Source organism: Mus caroli, chromosome 3, assembly GCF_900094665.2.
Source record: "Mus caroli chromosome 3, CAROLI_EIJ_v1.1, whole genome shotgun sequence".
NCBI lineage: Eukaryota > Metazoa > Chordata > Mammalia > Rodentia > Muridae > Mus > Mus caroli.
The window spans coordinates 79,581,992-79,599,032 of NC_034572.1; the positions used below are offsets into that span (position 1 = coordinate 79,581,992).

The window sequence follows — 17,041 nt, forward strand, 5'->3', positions numbered from 1 at the left end:
CGCCTGCCTCTGCCTCCCGAGTGCTGGGANTAAAGGCGTGCGCCACCACGCCCGGCTCGAGGCTTTTTTTTTTTTTCCCTTCGTCCCTCACTGGGACAAAGAAACCACCTCCTGGAATACACTGTCCTTCATCAGCACACTAAGCACTGACAGGGAGAGCACTAAAGTGCAACCGGGAGCCATCGGCCTCAAACTCTTTCTGATATGACCATGTTCTCATCATGGAGGCTGGCTGATAAAAATGCAGCTCTGGACAAAGCACTAAAACCTCCCGGAGACACTCATCCCCTGCTGTCCTTTGCAGAAAGATGCCCTTCACCTATGTAAACAGGAACAGGGCACAGAACTGTTGGCCCCTGCTCCTGAGCAGGAAACCAGACTTGACAAGCTTAGTCTATCACAAAGCTCCCCAAAGGCGTGCTGGGCTGGGCTGGCCAGGAGGAGGTCAGTGGGTTCAGAGGACCCCTACCAGCAGGAAGCTGAGGGCCAGAGCCTGAGACAAGCATGCAGCTAGAAGAGGGGCGGAAAGTTAAGTGTGGCTCTCACGAGCACAGCGTGTTGAATACCAGGATCTGCTTCAGGATTTCCCATACTCTCAACTGGGCAAAGAACGAAACCCTGAAGTGTCGCTCAAACTGTCAAAGCAAACTGTCAAACGAAACGCAGACAACAGTGTCACTTCGGTGTCTTTCCCCTGAGTCAGCCCTACCCTAGCATACTATTCACTGGAGCCCCAGGTACCTACGTGGGGAGAGTTCTGAGGTGACAGGAGACAGAGAGGACCTCATCTGTAAATTATGCAGAGACCACTAACCATTCAGCTAACCACTCAGCTACAAACACATCTACACCTCTGCTACTGAGCCCGTATACTCAGTAATGACTAACTCATGCCAGAGACAGGCATTTTGTACTTACTTTATGTATAAAAACAATTTAAAACTGCTCTCAGTTGTACAGTCATGATATACATGACACAGGGCCCCGAAGCATGTCACAGGTTCTACCCAGCAGCCATACATAGACCCAGAACTGGCTTGGGGAAGGACAAGAAAGAAGCCTTCGGCTGCTTTTGGGGCCAAGTCAAAATTTGGCAGGCTGGCCTTTGAACCACTGAGAACAGAGACGGCCGGAAACAAGTCCCGGGAATCTGTCCAGTAGATTCTGAATGCAGTGAGACCATTGGCAGGCAGTTCCCTGTGCTCAGTCTCCAGGTTTAGGCCGAGAATGTGGTTAGCTGGATGTCACCAACATGTGCCAAATAGCTCCTGCATATACATCAACACACAATTTTTATACAGTCACCTTCTTAAGGTTTGTTCAGTCTCAGGAACACTGTTAAAACTCAAGGGTCTGACATCTGACTAACTCCATTAGCAAGGGGGAAACCGCTATTTGTAAGTGGTGAGAGGTTCTCTGCGTTATTATCCACAGCGCAGCTTACACCGCTTACGCCGGCTCAAGGGAGGGCTGTCAATCATTCTAGACCCTCAGCTGAGCTTTAGGGTCAGGAGACAGAGAACAGGCCTAATGGCCTTTAATTCCAGGGCTGCAAAACTAACAAATCTTAGAGGATTAGCAAGCTAATTAACAGATGATAGGAAATTCTGACTCCAACAAATTCTCTTCAAGACTGTACCAGATGCTGAATATATACTTTGGGGGGTATTGGGGCACACGCACAGCCACTGAGCTGCACCCCAAAACAAATGCTTAATGCTCTTAATGGTTTTCTCTTCCACTTCCGCAGACGCTCCCTACTACACCATGCATGGCACAGATGCACCCTGCTTCTGCTCACGGGCTGGGTCTCAAAAGAGAATCCCTAGGCTCTAGAAATGTCCCCCTACTGTGGGCTCCACAACTCTGCGACATCTCTGCCTTTCTCCAGTATTCAGTAAAACATCACTACAGTGGCAGGAAAAGCCACACCTCCAGCCTTCCTGTGTTCATCAAGGAGCACTCCAGAGTCCTACAAGGCAACGCAAAGCCCAGTTTGCGGACTCAAGTTGTATGGGGAGGAGATGGAGCACACAGCTCCCTGCAGGGAGCACGGGATTCTCAAGGACAGTGGAGGGAGTCTACCAAAAGAACTAAGACCCTTGGAGGAAGGGAATACATCACAGAAAGCAGGGACCAGGAATGCCACAGGTGCTTAACCAACAGCAGAATACTTGTGTCCATGGTGGGTGTGTGCATTGTGGCTTCCTGGACTCCCACGGTTTCCTGACATCCTTAGAATACACTGTGCAGTGAGAATAAGTCTATATCCCTATATGTAGGAGGAATACAGAGAACTTCTCCCATGGGGCAAGAGGCTGCTCTAGAAGCAAATGATAGAGCTGCAGGGACGGCCTATTTCAGGTACCTGCCCCTCAGAGAGGCGAGTTCCTGATATCCACGCCCCTGGCCCTGTGTCAGCTGTCTGTCTGCTGGTGGTGGTCAGGAGGACAGAGGCCCCGCTGCTGGAGACCGTGGCTGGTTTGTACCTTGGCTGACTAGCAGGTGGGAGATGCTCAGAGAGACTCAGACACCACTAGCCTCACGTGGGTTTATTTTCCTGTCCTGTACTCTTTCTTTTGGCTCTCCTTAACGTTACTTTTTGTCTCTTGTGTTTAAATATTTAGATTCGTGGCCTTAAGCATTTTGAGAGAAGTACAAAAATAGGATCATTGTTACTTTTAAAATAAAACTCTAACCATGAAAATCTGATTTTAAAAAAAAATACTTCTATGGGTTTAAAAACACACCAACTATTTTTATTTTCACCAAGCAGTCTTTAAAAAGTGAAATTTGTTAACTTGGCTGTTTCCTATCCCAAGTTTAAAAGAAGTCACAACTCAACCAGAGGCCGGGCCTTATTTCCTTACAGTGCCCATGCTATGGGGCTGCAATCTGTCCCTAGAGGTAGCAGCAGCTATGACAGGTGAGGCAAGGCCCAGCCAGAGCTCCCTGTCACTGCGGCTCTGTCTCCTCCCAGCCCCTAGCCGCCATGCAGAGTCTAGGAACAGGGCTGAAAGCACCCTCCACATGCCAGGCAATCCTCCATGGAGACAGGAACATGGAAGACACCAGCTTCCATGAGCAGAACCCTGGCTATCTAGTTCAGACAGCAACTCCAGCTTGGCCAGCCCCAGGTCTCCGAGGCAGAGCTCTGTGTCCCACTTACCATGATAACGGAGACCCCGGTGGTGGTGCTGTTCTGTTTGGGGAGCGCATTATTAAAGTGCTGTTTTAGTTTACCTGTAACCTCGGCTTGCATATTGTTCTCCTGGGATGCATCATCCTACGGAAAAGAACCAAGCACAGTGATTCCGGATCCTCAGCTTCAACTGCTCATTAAGTTACCCCCACCATCCACCTAATGACGTCATCCCAAACAGGCTCCTCTTAGCCAGAAGAACACAAGTTCAGTTCTTTCAAAACTAACTGCTGCCACTGTATAGCGCCAGGAAAGAGCACTGGGCCAGCAGGCATGAGACCCTGGGTCCCATCCTCAGCATGGTCTGCAGCACCAATGCCTTCAGGCAGACACGCCTCCGGACGGCACTGGGTGGGGTTCTCAGGCCCTCTCCCAAGGCATATACAATATAAGCCATCCCACGGAAACATAAAAACTAAGAGTTTATCATTTGCATGAAGAATTCATGTGTGCTGTGCCACCTTGCTGTAGCTCTGGTTACAGGACAGGCTGAGGAAGGAACATGGCTTGAGCCTAATGTTTGACCCCATTTCTTAATTAAAACAAAACAAAACTGGCAGGAGAACATGCTGTATGCTGAAGGCTTGAGCTCCATCCCCAGGACATCAGTCACTCAACTGATCAGCCTTACTGCTCTCAAAGAGATGTGTTGTCTCCCTGACTTGTGTCTCAGCCCAGGAAAGCAGTGTGAAGAGTGGAAGGGTACAGCAGTACAGCCATGTGGCTAATTAACCCAGTGTTCAGGACTTGCCTTCTAGCTCACTTTTGCCCAGAGGGAACATGCGGTCACTACCAACCTCTTTGCTACCTCTGGAGGAGACTGTCTCTCCTTCCAGTCCATGGGACTGCACGCCATGTGGACACAGAGGTCACAGTCTAAAACACATTCATCTCTGAGGAAAACACAAACCCCAAAACTAGAATGAAGTCATGGAATGGGCCCTTAAAGAGCATCTTGGCCAACCCCACTTCGTAGATGAGTAAACTGAGGTCCAACAAGGGACAGACGAAGCAGACGAGGGACTCCGGTATCAGCCATCTTCTCCCATGATACTTGGTCATTAGGAAAGACCTTCTACCTGCCATAGAATTTGCATGTACAACTGCATCTGTGCAAAACACATAGCAAGGGAGCATGCTGCTGACCACACAACACAGACTCACTCATTCCCTGGGAATGTGGGTACTTACTGACACCCAGGGGTGACTCAGAATTTCTCCCGCAGTACAGCGAGCTTCAACGTTTACCTGAAGCATTTGACTGATTAACTCCTACAAAGGGGAGAAAGGGGAGGAAAGGGGTGGTAGACCACAGAGGAGGAGAAAGAGGGTGATTCCAGCATAAATACAGAAATCAAAAGCCAACAGAGCAGCTCAGCCACTGGGGCATGAAGCCAACCACCCACATGATCAGGGCTTATGAGACAGGCAGATTCACTGCCTGTGTCAGCACAGTGCCTGGGACAGCGGTGTCTCCCTCCTGTCAGGGATCCCAGACTGTCTCCGAAGACCTGCGGATCTCTGACCTCACTCCACGGGACACTGTGGCATTTTCCATTTTCATCACTATGTTTGCAATGATTATCACAGCAGTGGAGGAGGGGAATCGACATCTAGGTTTCAAAGTCTACTTGAGGACTCCGGAGACTACACTACAGTGCACTATACAAACTTACAGAAAGGCCACATATTAGAAGTCAAGTCTCAGGAGCCCCAAGCTGTGGGCTGCTATAGCCCCACATGCAAGGACCCTACAGTGTATGCAGGAAGAGCCCTGCACAGTACCTTGGCAGAGTCTGTAATGTTGTCCCAGTAGGGCGCTGGGAATTCCAGCTTTCCAGCCAAGATCTGGTCAAAGAGGTCTTCCTGGAGATTGTTCTCACTGGTGACAAGGAAACGGAAGAACAGAGTCACAAACAAAGTGTCTGAGTAGCAGGAAGGCATAGAGGCTCTGGCTTGGGCATGCCACTGCTCAGCTGTGTGCCATAGGTGCATGGTGACAGCAGGATTTTCCTTCTAGACAATGAGCCAAAGGACATTTCCTAGGCCTGGGGACCAGAGACAGAAAATGACTCAGGGAGAGTTTCCGTTTAGTTGGGAGTTGGAAAAGTTCCAGTAGTGGATGGTATGAAAGACTGTATACTTAATGCCCCAGAAAACAAGCTCGCAAATGGTTAGAATGAAAGCCGGGGGCGTGGCATGTTCCTCCAGAACTAGATACTTGGAGAGCTAAGGCAAGTATAAGACAAAGCAAATACGGCCAGAGCCCATCTCAGGGAGAAAAAAATATAGATATAGACATACATTATACACACACAAACACACACATATACATGCATGTATACACACATACATATGCATACATAGATATGTATATCTGTATACACATGTGTGTATTCATATATATGTATGTGTGGTATATATGTATACATATATAATATATATTTGGCTCTCTATATAAATATGTATATATTTATATCACAAGCAAAAACAGAAATTACAGACAATGAAACCCTCAGGGGGAGGTCGGCAGTTTCACCATAACTCATGCCTATGTAGAACAGCAGCATCTACGCAACCTTTATTTTTTTTTCCTTCATAGGAAGGTTTCTATATAACCTCCCACATTTTCACTGAAAGTCATACAGAGTTCAGAACCTAGAATTATAAAAATCATGACATAATTTCCTCTCCACCACAACTCAATGTTCCTTTGTGCTCAGTCTCAGAAAGTGAATATTCCACAGACGCCAGCTAGGTTTACTCAGTCAAGGCAAAGCATCCTGGATGCTCTCAGGTGGGCGTCTCCCAACCTGAGCTGCTTAGTCTTTCCCCAAACACACGTGTGGTGTCTAATGGATCCGTGGCTCTCGACATTTGGTGGAACTATGAAAACAGGGAAGGGAAAGACTGGATGTGGGCTGTTCCCATGTGTGGTGATCGCAGGAATGCAAACAGGAAACATGCTTAGCTTTCCTGGTCCACCACAGGCCGCAACAGAAAACTCAGAATTAAAATCCAAGAGTACAAGCCAGCAGTTACCTGGGGAGACTGCAAACTTCTTAGAATTTCTCCACCAAGCCTTTAGGGTTCTGATTCCCACCTTCTCAAAGGTGACTTAGGGACAATCGCTAGGACTCTCTGATGACATGGCTGCCTGCTATGCTCAAGGGAAGCATTTGTGAGACTTCTGCTTTGGCCCCACTGATGGCCAAAAGTATAATGAGGAGCAAGGGCTGGGTGGGACAAGCCAGCATGGTGAGAGGCCACCAGTGCACTCCTGGAAAGTGGGCTCACACAACTGTCTGTAAGGAAACACGATGGTTTCTCTCCTTTGCACTGCTGTGATCAGCTCAGTGCTCCTTCCCAGGGAGTGAGAACTACACAGAAGAACACACTGGGACTTTACAGAAGCCTTTGGAAGTGAGAGCGTACATAGCAGGTGGTGTTAGAAGAAGACATACATATAACTGACTCTCAAGAGTGTTCCTACTTCTCCATTCATCTCCATTTTATTCCTGGAGTCACAGGTAGCTTATATTGACTTGATCACTTGGCCAATACAGATCTAAAAGCTGGAGTCCATCTGCTTCATCCATTTACAACAGTTCAATACAGCAAAAAAGGACCCCTGATTAAACAGATAGAATAAGACTCCAGGGCTCAACACTGTCAATGTCCAGAGCTAAGCACCCAGTGGAAGAACAGCCCTGCAGACAGTCCACCCTCCCTGATAGTCAGGGACAAACGGCTACTCTGAATCCACAATGGATTTATCATCACATTTATAATACAAGGTCTAAAACAATATATCCCATAGATGACAGGGCCATGGGCATAAAACAGCCCATGAAGAAAAAACAGTTTCTCTTTCAGTGACACCTGATAAGGTTAGTTAGCCATTTCACACAGCCCTCATACATGAGCGCATGACAGAGAGAGCTGGGGACGGGGCTGAGGAAGGACGGATCAGGAAGCTCAGAACAACATTACAAATGCTTTAGTCAGGAGCTGTAGCACGCTCATTCTTGGGAAAACTTCAGATGTCTCTGAAAACCAATTCGTGTAAAGATGACTCTGGTGTTGAGGAGAAAAGGGTAAGGGGCTAGTGAGCTCAAGAAGTAAGAAAAACAAACAAACAAATAGAAGGAAAGCAAGCTAGAGCTAAAACCCAAAGACGCTGAAAGAAGACAGCAGCCATTAGACAAAGGGGAGCAGAAAATTCCTGACCAATTTCACTTCAGAAGCTTTCCCTTGAACGCATGCTTTGTAAAAGACAAAGCACTCTGAAGTACTTGTCTAAAGGACTTTAATATGCATTATATATAATATATAGAGTTGCTTTTATTTTGTTGAAACAGGGTCTCATGTAGGCCAGCATGACTTCATACTTGCTACACAGCCAAGGACAGCCTTGAAGTTCCTATCTTCCCTGATTCCATGTCCTAGGTGCTGGGATTATAGGCACGTGCTGCCATGCTGGGCTTTATGTAGATGGAACCAAGTGAGTTCCCTCCCCAGCCCTAGAGTCACAATTATGCCATGCATTCTCGGCACTAACCATTACACCATCACATCCTTAATCTCCTGTATCTGCTTTAACGTTAACAGTCACAGTATAGCAGTTGTGAGATCTGCCTAACGTGGCTGTGCTGCGAAGAGGCTGCTTCTTGTTTCACGTCACAGATGAGCTCAGGAGCGAAGAGGGAAAACATGCTCTTGAAATGTAAAAGTGGGGCAGCCAGGGAATTCCTGACGTTAGGCAGTCCCCTTAGAATGCTGTGGGCTGCTCTCGTCAGCCCAAGTCACCTCCCCATCTCATGATGCTGATGCTGCCCTGGGTGACCTCCAATTTGACCCTCACCTGGATAACAGTAAAACTGCTGCTCTCCCTGGCTGCACCAGAGTCTACAGACACTAGAGGGAGTAGTGAGCACACATTCCCTAATGCTGACCCTTAAATCCTTTTTCTTCATCTCCCCTTGGGTAAGTCAGAAAGAACTCCATGTTAATTGGTCCCGATATCATCTGTCAGCAAACACATTGCCCTTCTACATTTGACTACCCCCCCCCCAAAAAAAAGCCATCACCCAAACCAGCCCAGGGCCCAGATCACTGTAAAACAAGAGCACAGATTATCCACCCTCTCCTTCTTCCCTTCTTCCTTGCACCATGGAGTCCTTTAGTCACTCCCTTCACATTTAATCTATGCTTAGCCACCTCTGAGCTAGCCAATCACACATACACAACCAGGTGTTTCTGGTCATTATTCTTGTGCTTCATGGCTCTATACCATAAGCTCTTCAAAAGCACACTAACATTTCTGTGTCATTCTGTGCACAGCGATGATCAATAATCAATAAAAACAAACAAAGAAAAAAAGACCCACTGTTGAACTCAAACTGAAAATATGAGAATTAAAAAATAAAAATTAAACTTTCTAACTTTTTCCAGGAAGTTTTCATAACAAATGTTTGGAGAGAAAAGATAAGCTATTTTTCATTCACTGACCCAATACAACATTAAACACTACTACGGACTCCTCCAAACTCCTTCTGGTGAAACCTAATCCTCACTTGGAAGGCATCATGAGGTGGGCTTCTGGGAGAGAGCCAGAGTTATGAGAGCAGAGCCTTCATAAATTCAGCTGTAGTGTCTTTGAGGAAAGTCCCTAGAGAGGACAGAGGTCAGTGGCCGAGTGCTGCCTAGCAGGAGGCCTGGAGTGCAACCCCCAGCATCATTTTAAAAAAGAAGACAAGATACTCTGAAGTTCCTAGAGGTTGCCCTTCCCTTTCTGCTGTGTGACTTCACAAAGATGGCTGCGAAGCGACCAGGAAGTAGGCCCTCACTAGACACCAAGCCTGCTGCTGCTCTGGTCTTGAATCTCCAACCTCCATCACTGTGAGAATAAGTTTCCAGTCCTAATGAGCCACACAGTCTGTGGTAGTTCCTTGCAGCAGCTGAGCTGGACTAAAAGCACAGCTCTAAGGAAGTGCTTGTGAACCACAGCCATCACTCGGAACAGTACCTGGCACCCCCAGATCACTGCTCACCAAAAAGAGAGGAGGAGGCCGTGGAGATAAAAGGCAGAAAAGCAGCCACGCACGAGCAGATGCACTAACTACAGCTTCCAAGTCAGTCGTTGGCCGCAGCACAGGAGATGAAACAGACCAAAAGAAGAGCTGCAGTCAGTGTGGCTGAATCAGCCTGGGTCGATGGCTGGGCTGGCCAAGCTGCAAGCATTCCCATGGCTGGCTGTGTTCACCGCTGTTCCCGCCAGGCCAGCACTGAGCTGCCAATTGTCAACTGCCGTTTGTTTCCAGGCCAGCTGACACCAAATTTTCTGTAACTTCACTTCTCAGGTAATAAATGTTCCAGGAAGGACTAAAACTACCATAAAGCGTTCTTGGTTTATGAGATAGAAGTTGGGTGGTTTAGAAATTTCATATCAAAATCAAGTAATGCTGCTCTCGAATCAAGTAAGTGTCACCTATACCAAGAACTTCAAAAAGTCCACCTGAATGATTCAGGCTTCTCCATAAGGACCTTTAAATTCCATCCACCCTTCTTCAAGATGACTCAGAAGTGGCCAAGTCTAGGGTCTACTAGGAACTGGTCTCATGGAATGATGGCCAAAGAGCTCATAGGCTCATACACAAAGCAAAGGCCTTTATGGTCATGCTAGGGACAGCTCAGAGGCAGAGTGTGCACAAATGGATGAACCCTGTGTTCACGCTCCCATACAGAAAGGAAGGAGGGAGGGAGGGAGGGAGGGAGAAGAAAAAACAAAGACAAAAACAAAAATCAAAATACCAAAGGAAAAATGACGAGTTTTCACCAGTAGGCTGTAAATTAAGACAAACAGAGAAAGGCGTGTTTATATAATTTTAAACTGGTAATTTTATTTACTGGCTTAGGGCCCTTTCTGCCAGTAGTTAAGTGTCTGAGAATTTATAATTCTAACATGGTTACCTCCGGAATGGTGGGAATCCACAGAGAAGTATGTATGTAATCACACCAGCTGCCCAAACATCCACCTTCAGGCCATAACTGGAACAAAGGGAGGGAGAGAGGGTAACGGTGGGTCAGAGCTTGCGCCCACTGCTGCAGTACTGTCTGTGTTAGTACCACACGGAAGGAGGAGCTGTCCTCTGAAAAGCCGTGTGCTTTCTCCCCATCTGACCGCTATCAGTGACCGTCTCCAACCACCTCACACCCGCAGCCTTCCCACCCCACCCCCAACAGAAGCGCAGGCCAGCTAAGAGCAAACTACTCCCTCAAGTCAAGCTAACAAGGTAGGTCACATATCTCTGCTCCCCGGTCTTCCTTCACGGGTATACTGGACACAAAGCAACAGCAACAGCTATGTGCCTTTGTTAGCCATGTCAAAGCATGACCAGAGACAGGCAGACTCTCACCCCGTTTCAGCAATGATCTCTGGAGCCACATAAGTTGGCGTGCCACAGACCGTGTACAACGGGCCTTCAACCACCGTCGCCAGCCCAAAGTCTCCCAGCTTCAAAGACTTGGTTCCATCTGGGTATTCGCACACCTGGAACAGAAAACAGCCAACAATCACCAGTTTTTGTTGCTGTTGTTGTTTTGGGTCTCCTCCCACACCCCCACCCCTTAAACAGCTGTGAGAGGAGCCTTGGAATTAGGCAGGAAAGACACACTGACTTTTAAAATGTTTAAAGAAAGTTCTTCTGGTAAGAGAACCATCTTTGTAAAGGGCTAAGAGATCTCAGAGACTTCTGTTCAACTGTGCTTTCCAAAGGTAAAATTTTATGTGAATTACAATGCCCTAGGCTTAACAAGCCCTCAGGCACAGCACTGAGAGCTGCTTTCACTTCCTTCCTACAGCTCATACTTGCAGACATACCCATGAGCTTACAATGACCACATAATTGAGAACACTTTACCTTATATCAAAGCAAGCTTTCCTTAAGAGAGAAGAGCCAGGAAATAACACAACACGTAGACAGTTTTGGAAGCCAGTAAGCACACAGACAGCTAACTGGGGATTGGCTGTGTGATAAACAAACTTGCCAAAGTAGATTCTCTTGTGTGTCCATTTGAACGCACCAAACTTCAGAGGAAAATAGCTTCACAGACCAAATCAATACGCGAAACTCTATTTCTGTATTTTAAACACAGCCTGTCTCTCCTTGTGTTTTACTATTGAGCTGGACTTGCATTTCAACTACTTCAGACTTTAGAAGGGAAATATTTAGAAAGCGATGTTTTCTCAACATAAGCAGTGACTGGCATCAGGCACCGAGGGAAGGGACTTATGCAGTCATTGACAGAGAACCCAGAGACCCTGGGGCTCCCTGTGACATGAGCCAAGCTTTGTGGGCCTTGAGAAGGACCAATGATGGATGGCTCACTACCTTTTTCTGCTCCTCTGCTACAGAACACTTCTTTCTTTGGGACATCACAGTATCCTCCATATTTACACATAGCATCTACACAGCTCATGCACGCCTTCATGACTTTAGAGAGTCATAGGGGTAGTGGTGGTGACTCTGAACCCCTCTAAGGTATGGATCACTCTGTGTGAACCCCACAACATAGCAGAAACATATGCAAATACACAAACGCTCTAGCTGGAAGCAACAGAGTCGAGATTCTTAGTTATGCCACATAGGACAGCTTGCCATCCATAGTGTGTAATGTAAACGTTAGTGAGGACGATCTAGGACAATTACAGTTAGGATTTATGGTGCATTTACTGAAACCCAAACATTAGGACAAAATTTTAAGTTTCTGTAGTGATCATTTATAAGCACAATTTCCTAAATGCCTGTATCACAAGTCACTGTCTCAGTGATGCCGCTGCCATTTCATATTTACAAGTCATTAGGTACTGTTTTTATAAAGCTGTGCTCCATTTAGAGATGTGTGGGGTGCCAAGAAGCCGCTGTCAGTCTCCGAAGCCACATTTCTACATCCCCTATAGAACTCAGTCAGACGCAGAAGTACAGACAGGGAGTGGGCAGCCTGTGCTTGCTGACTGGTTGGGACTCCTTGGCTAACCACGAGAGTATGGCTTAGATGGAAGTAGGAAATACTAGTGATTTTGCTGATTCATCTCCTTCCAATAGAGAAGAAAATATGCAATGTATTAAGAACCTTTACATCCTAGCTGGGGATTCTATTCAAATCTACAAAGAAAACTAAACATCGCTGTCTATCTGCATGGCAAAGAAATACACAAGGCTCTGCTCTATGGAGCTGACTGTGAAGCTGGGGTGCAGATGAGCGGTGGAGAGACTGCTCACCCTGCACAGGGCCTGGCAAGGAGAAAAGCAGGGAAATGAGGACCACAGAGAGACAAAAGAAGAATACTGCTCCCGAGGCTTCCTGGCAATTACTGAGAGCCACAGAAACTTCTCAAGTTTACATATTCTCTCAAGCAAGAAATGCTACCTGCATTTGCAGGCAAGGAAATCGAGGGTCACTGAACCAAGCCAGCTTTGCAGCCAGGACCCCTCGTCCTCCCACTGAACCACCCTGCAATGGGTTCTGCACCTAAACAAAGCCAAAACCCCAGCAGCCTCACATGAAGATTCTGAATGAATTTCAACAACTGTGAAAACGCCAGCCCCACGATGTTCAAATGGCCCACCTCACACTGAGAGATGCTCTGTCAAGCAGCTGGCAGGATGCAAGGCTGACAAGTGCAGGAAATGCAGGTCCCACAGCCAAAGGGAACCCCTCATGCTCGCTAAATAAAACGCCAGCATAATGATTTAGAAGGACATCAACCATGAGAAACCCAACCTCTTCTCTCCTCTGTCCCCGAACTCCTGGAAACACTGAATTTATCACTAGTCTCCATACTTAACTATGACAGGGCACCACCGAGCTGTAACTCATAGCATTAACGGCCACCTCCGTGCTCCCCAACACGGCGACCCATACATCTGCTTTGGCAGGGTTTTAAGTTATGGTACCAGGCAAGGGAATGCAAATCAGATGTCAGATGCCCTGCTGCCTAAAAACTGCATTAGTTCCCAGACAGGAAGAGAGCAAGAGTCGTGTGGGATGTCCACTGTTAGTGCCTCAGTGGCTGTCTCTTCAGTGCAATGCCAATCTGCTGACTAAATCTAGAGAGATACAAAAGGCTTTCATAGCTGCCAAATGTGCTGCTGAGAAATGTGTACACTGCTAGGGTCATTTCTGGAGCCTGACCCCACAGCCTTAGCACCATATACTGACAAAAATGTCTAAAACCAGGTACAGTCATACACACATCTACAGTCCTAGGCTCTCAAGAAGCCAGGATAATCTCTAGAACTCAGTGCCAGTCTTGAGAACACAGCGAGTCACGATCTCGATGATAATAAACATTTTAGACTACAGCATAATGAAGTATCTTCAATACCAACTACAAAATTCATTTGTGTTTCACATATACTTTAAATCCATAGCCTGAAGATAACTTCAGGCAACATTTTAAATTATTTTGTGTATGAAATGACATTACATGGTATGAACTTTTCCACTTGGAGAAATGCTGGCACACAAAACATCTCTTTTGTGTTTTTAGACAGGATCTCACTTGGTAACCCAGGCTGGCCTCAAACTCACTATATTACAGACATGTGTCACCATGCCTAACTCTCAACGTACGTTTTTGGATGTGTCTGAATTTCAGATAAGGGTTTTATGGGTGCTAAACCTGTGTAAATCTCTCAGGGTAGAAGACAGTAAGAAAAGAATTCTGCCTCTCTGTAGTATCCAGGCAGGGTCTGTATGGCACTGTTCTCTCGTAAAGGAAAGTGTTTACAGGATGTCTGGCGCCCTCGGTGTCCTGCAAAGGAAGGAGGAACATGATGCCCTTAAATTCCTTGCAGCACGATTCTATGGAGATGGCAGCAATCCTGACTTCCAGATGAACAGCATGGCAACAGAGGGGATCTGACGGCACATGTCATAAACTGAAGAGGACCTGCGAGCTCCTGCTGGCAGCCCAGTCATGAGAAGCCCTGTTGACATAGCATTATCTCCTCCAGGACAATGAACTCACAGGCTATGCTGGAGTTTCCTGTTGTCACAGAGCATCTCCATGGTAGCTACATCATGCCTGGGGCCTTCACTAACCAGATGGGGGCAGCTTCCCGGGAGTCATGTCTCCTGATGCTGTTAGACCCAGAGCTGACCACCAGCCCCTCTTAGAAGCATCTTATGTCAGCCTTCCTGCCATGGTTTTTTTTTTAACAGATGCCCTTGCTGTGCAAACACTGCCATCCATACAACAGAGGAGCTCACTGTGTGTGGGGTCTACAAGAGTGGTTCTACCTCCCAAGAGGTAGAACTGAGCGGGGCATGCATGCCTGACCTCTGCTACCACAGTCATCCTGAAAAGCCTGAAAAGGGTGGGCAGGCGGCTGCTGCCGAGAAGGGTATGACCAAGGAAGGATGTCAGGGCAAATGGACAGTGCTAACCCTGAGTTTACTGCTGCTCAGCCTAAGGTAGCAGGCTGGTCAGAGGCTGAGCAGTCACTACAGATGGCTGCTTGCAACTCCCACTGCCCAGGACAGAGTAGGGAGAATCACCACCATGATGCCTTAGCCATTCTACGGCAGATGCTTAAACAACATGGGAAAATGAAGGGTGGGAAAGAAACTGTTTTCTACAAAGAGAGCAGGGAGGGGAAGGGAGGGGAAGAAAGAGAAGGAAGGGAAAAGGAAAGGGGAAAGGAGGGGAGGGGAGGGGAGGGGAGGGGAGGAGAGCTACTTAGCCTCCAGACAAAACAAATCATGAACAAATAGCATTAGCAAATGGTAAATGGATACTTGGGGTTAGCAAAAACAAATACATCTTTAAAAAGAAGAAAAGTCACTGCGATGGTCTCCACACATTCCTTTTAACACTCATCTGTGTAGTACTTGAGGCTGGCTATAATGTCTTTATTCAGCTGCTGGCTGGCTGAGTGGCGACGAGAGCCACCACCAGGGATCACCCCTCACTCTATGAAGCACCTGCTTAGCACAGTCATGGAAACAGGAGGACATAAGACCTACAGTCGATGGCACTTCCAATCTGAAGGAGGAGGCAGATCAGAGAACATGAAATCACAACCTTGTGACAAAGGCTGCAGAAACCCGAAGAGACCATGACTGCAGTCAGTCTCCTCAGAGATTCTGGGGTAATGTTAAAGGCGTAACTGTGCTCAGTGATGAAGAGGGTAGCCACACTGGGAAAGGATATTACGAGTACCGACAAAGACAGACAGAAGAAATGGAGGTGTGGTACTGTTGGTGAAGCTTGACTGCGGAGGACGGAGAGACCAGATGGAGTTAAGACAGTGAAGCGGCACACAGATCTAGAGAAGGCAGCTATATCGCATGTGGAAGAGTGTGTACGTGCAAAGCTCCCAGGCAGCTTCCCCAGTTCCTGACGGTGGAATCTCAAGAACTCCTCCCCAGTGACTAAGCTTTAGTTATCACGGGAAGGGATGTTAAAGCTGGGTTAAAGGTAATGGCCGTGAGTCAGAAGAGAAAGGGGTAACACAAGGTCAGAAGGCTGGTAAAACAGACCAGGACCCACGGACCTCGGCCACCGAGCCTCACGGTAGAAACTACTTTCATTCTGTAGAACAGAATACACCACACTTTCAAGCGTGTCTTCAAAGTCCCTATCTACAAGGCTTAGAGGCACAGACCACCTCCAAAGTCTGTTTGCACACGAACTCATCTGGTTTGCTTCTCCCACCCCTGGGCAACTCCTTGTCCCTTATTCTTGGAAGTTATGCACCATGCAGTTTCGTTCTTCAGTTAATATGGCTGCCGTAAGGGAAGATGGCCAAGGGCCCCAGACACTTGACACCTAGGGCGGCGATGCAGGAGGTGTGGACAGTTATCAGGAAGAGCTTTGTGCAGGATACCTTACATCATTACACAGCCTCAAAGGTCCCTGAGTCTCCCTTCTTCCCTTTCTCTGCTTCCTGGATCACAAAGTAGGCAGCTGGCCTTACCTCACGCTCTTCAGAACTGCCGTCTGCCAATCCCTGAACCAATAGGTGCACCCCTATTAGACTGGAACCTCCGAACTTTGAGCCCAAACCCAACCCCCCTTTCCCTTTTTACACATTAATTACGGCAGGTGTCCCATTATCATAACATGAAGCTGAATAACATAATCAAAGACAAACGAAAATGTACTTTCTAATGCCCAGAAAACAACATATGCACGGATTCAAGATGCCCATTAGGGTTTTATGTGTGCATGCAAAACACCCCAACCAACTTGAACTTGCTGGCTTTTCTCAAATCCCTTTCGTGTGCTCTCTGTTTACCACTGTGGTATTGGTTTGTACCCTGTTATTCTGTGCTGTGATGTTTCCATAGCACTGCAATCATTTAAAAGAACAGCAGAGATTTCTAACACACCAGCAGATTCTCAGGTTTGATGTCCCTGTGGACGATGCTGAGGCTGTGCAGATACCGGAGGGCATTGGCTAGGTTGTACACCATGGCGCTTCCATCTCTCTCAGTGTACTTGGTTGAAGAGGTAATCGCATCAAAGAGATCTCCACCCTACAGGATAAGGAAAGAGATGCATCGAAATGTCTACAGTTCGGTCCTCTGAGATAAGAAGGGTGTCACATCAGCTTGCAGAAGATAAAGAAACTGATGTGTTTGAGTAGCAAAGGTTAAGAGGCTGTAGGATCCTTTTCTGGCAAGGTTCCTCAGAATTGTTGCATGCTCTGAGATTTGACACCAGTGAGCCCGTCCATCCTTACTTTGACCCTGGACACCAGTGAGCCCGCCCATCCTTACTTTGACCCTGGACACCAGTGAGCCCGCCCATCCTTACTTTGACCCTGG

The 17,041-nt window shown here is 47.3% G+C and overlaps 1 protein-coding gene across 7 annotated transcripts in view; it reads right to left on the bottom strand.

Annotated features, from left to right (window-relative positions):
• Dclk2 (doublecortin like kinase 2) overlaps positions 1 to 17,041 on the bottom strand; it is a 135,410-nt gene that overhangs the window by 4,647 nt on the left and 113,722 nt on the right. For 6 of the 7 annotated variants that reach the window (XM_021157286.2, XM_021157284.2, XM_021157283.2 and 3 more), the window contains 6 exons: positions 16,604 to 16,750; positions 10,621 to 10,754; positions 10,175 to 10,252; positions 4,988 to 5,084; positions 4,394 to 4,474; positions 3,170 to 3,286 (listed from right to left, as the gene is read on the bottom strand). In XM_021157286.2, coding sequence (XP_021012945.1) covers positions 3,170 to 3,286; positions 4,394 to 4,474; positions 4,988 to 5,084; positions 10,175 to 10,252; positions 10,621 to 10,754; positions 16,604 to 16,750 — 654 coding nt within the window. Of the gene's footprint in view, positions 1 to 566; positions 649 to 3,169; positions 3,287 to 4,393; positions 4,475 to 4,987; positions 5,085 to 10,174; positions 10,253 to 10,620; positions 10,755 to 16,603; positions 16,751 to 17,041 lie in introns of all 7 variants that reach the window. The other variant, XR_002377490.2, reaches the window with a different exon arrangement.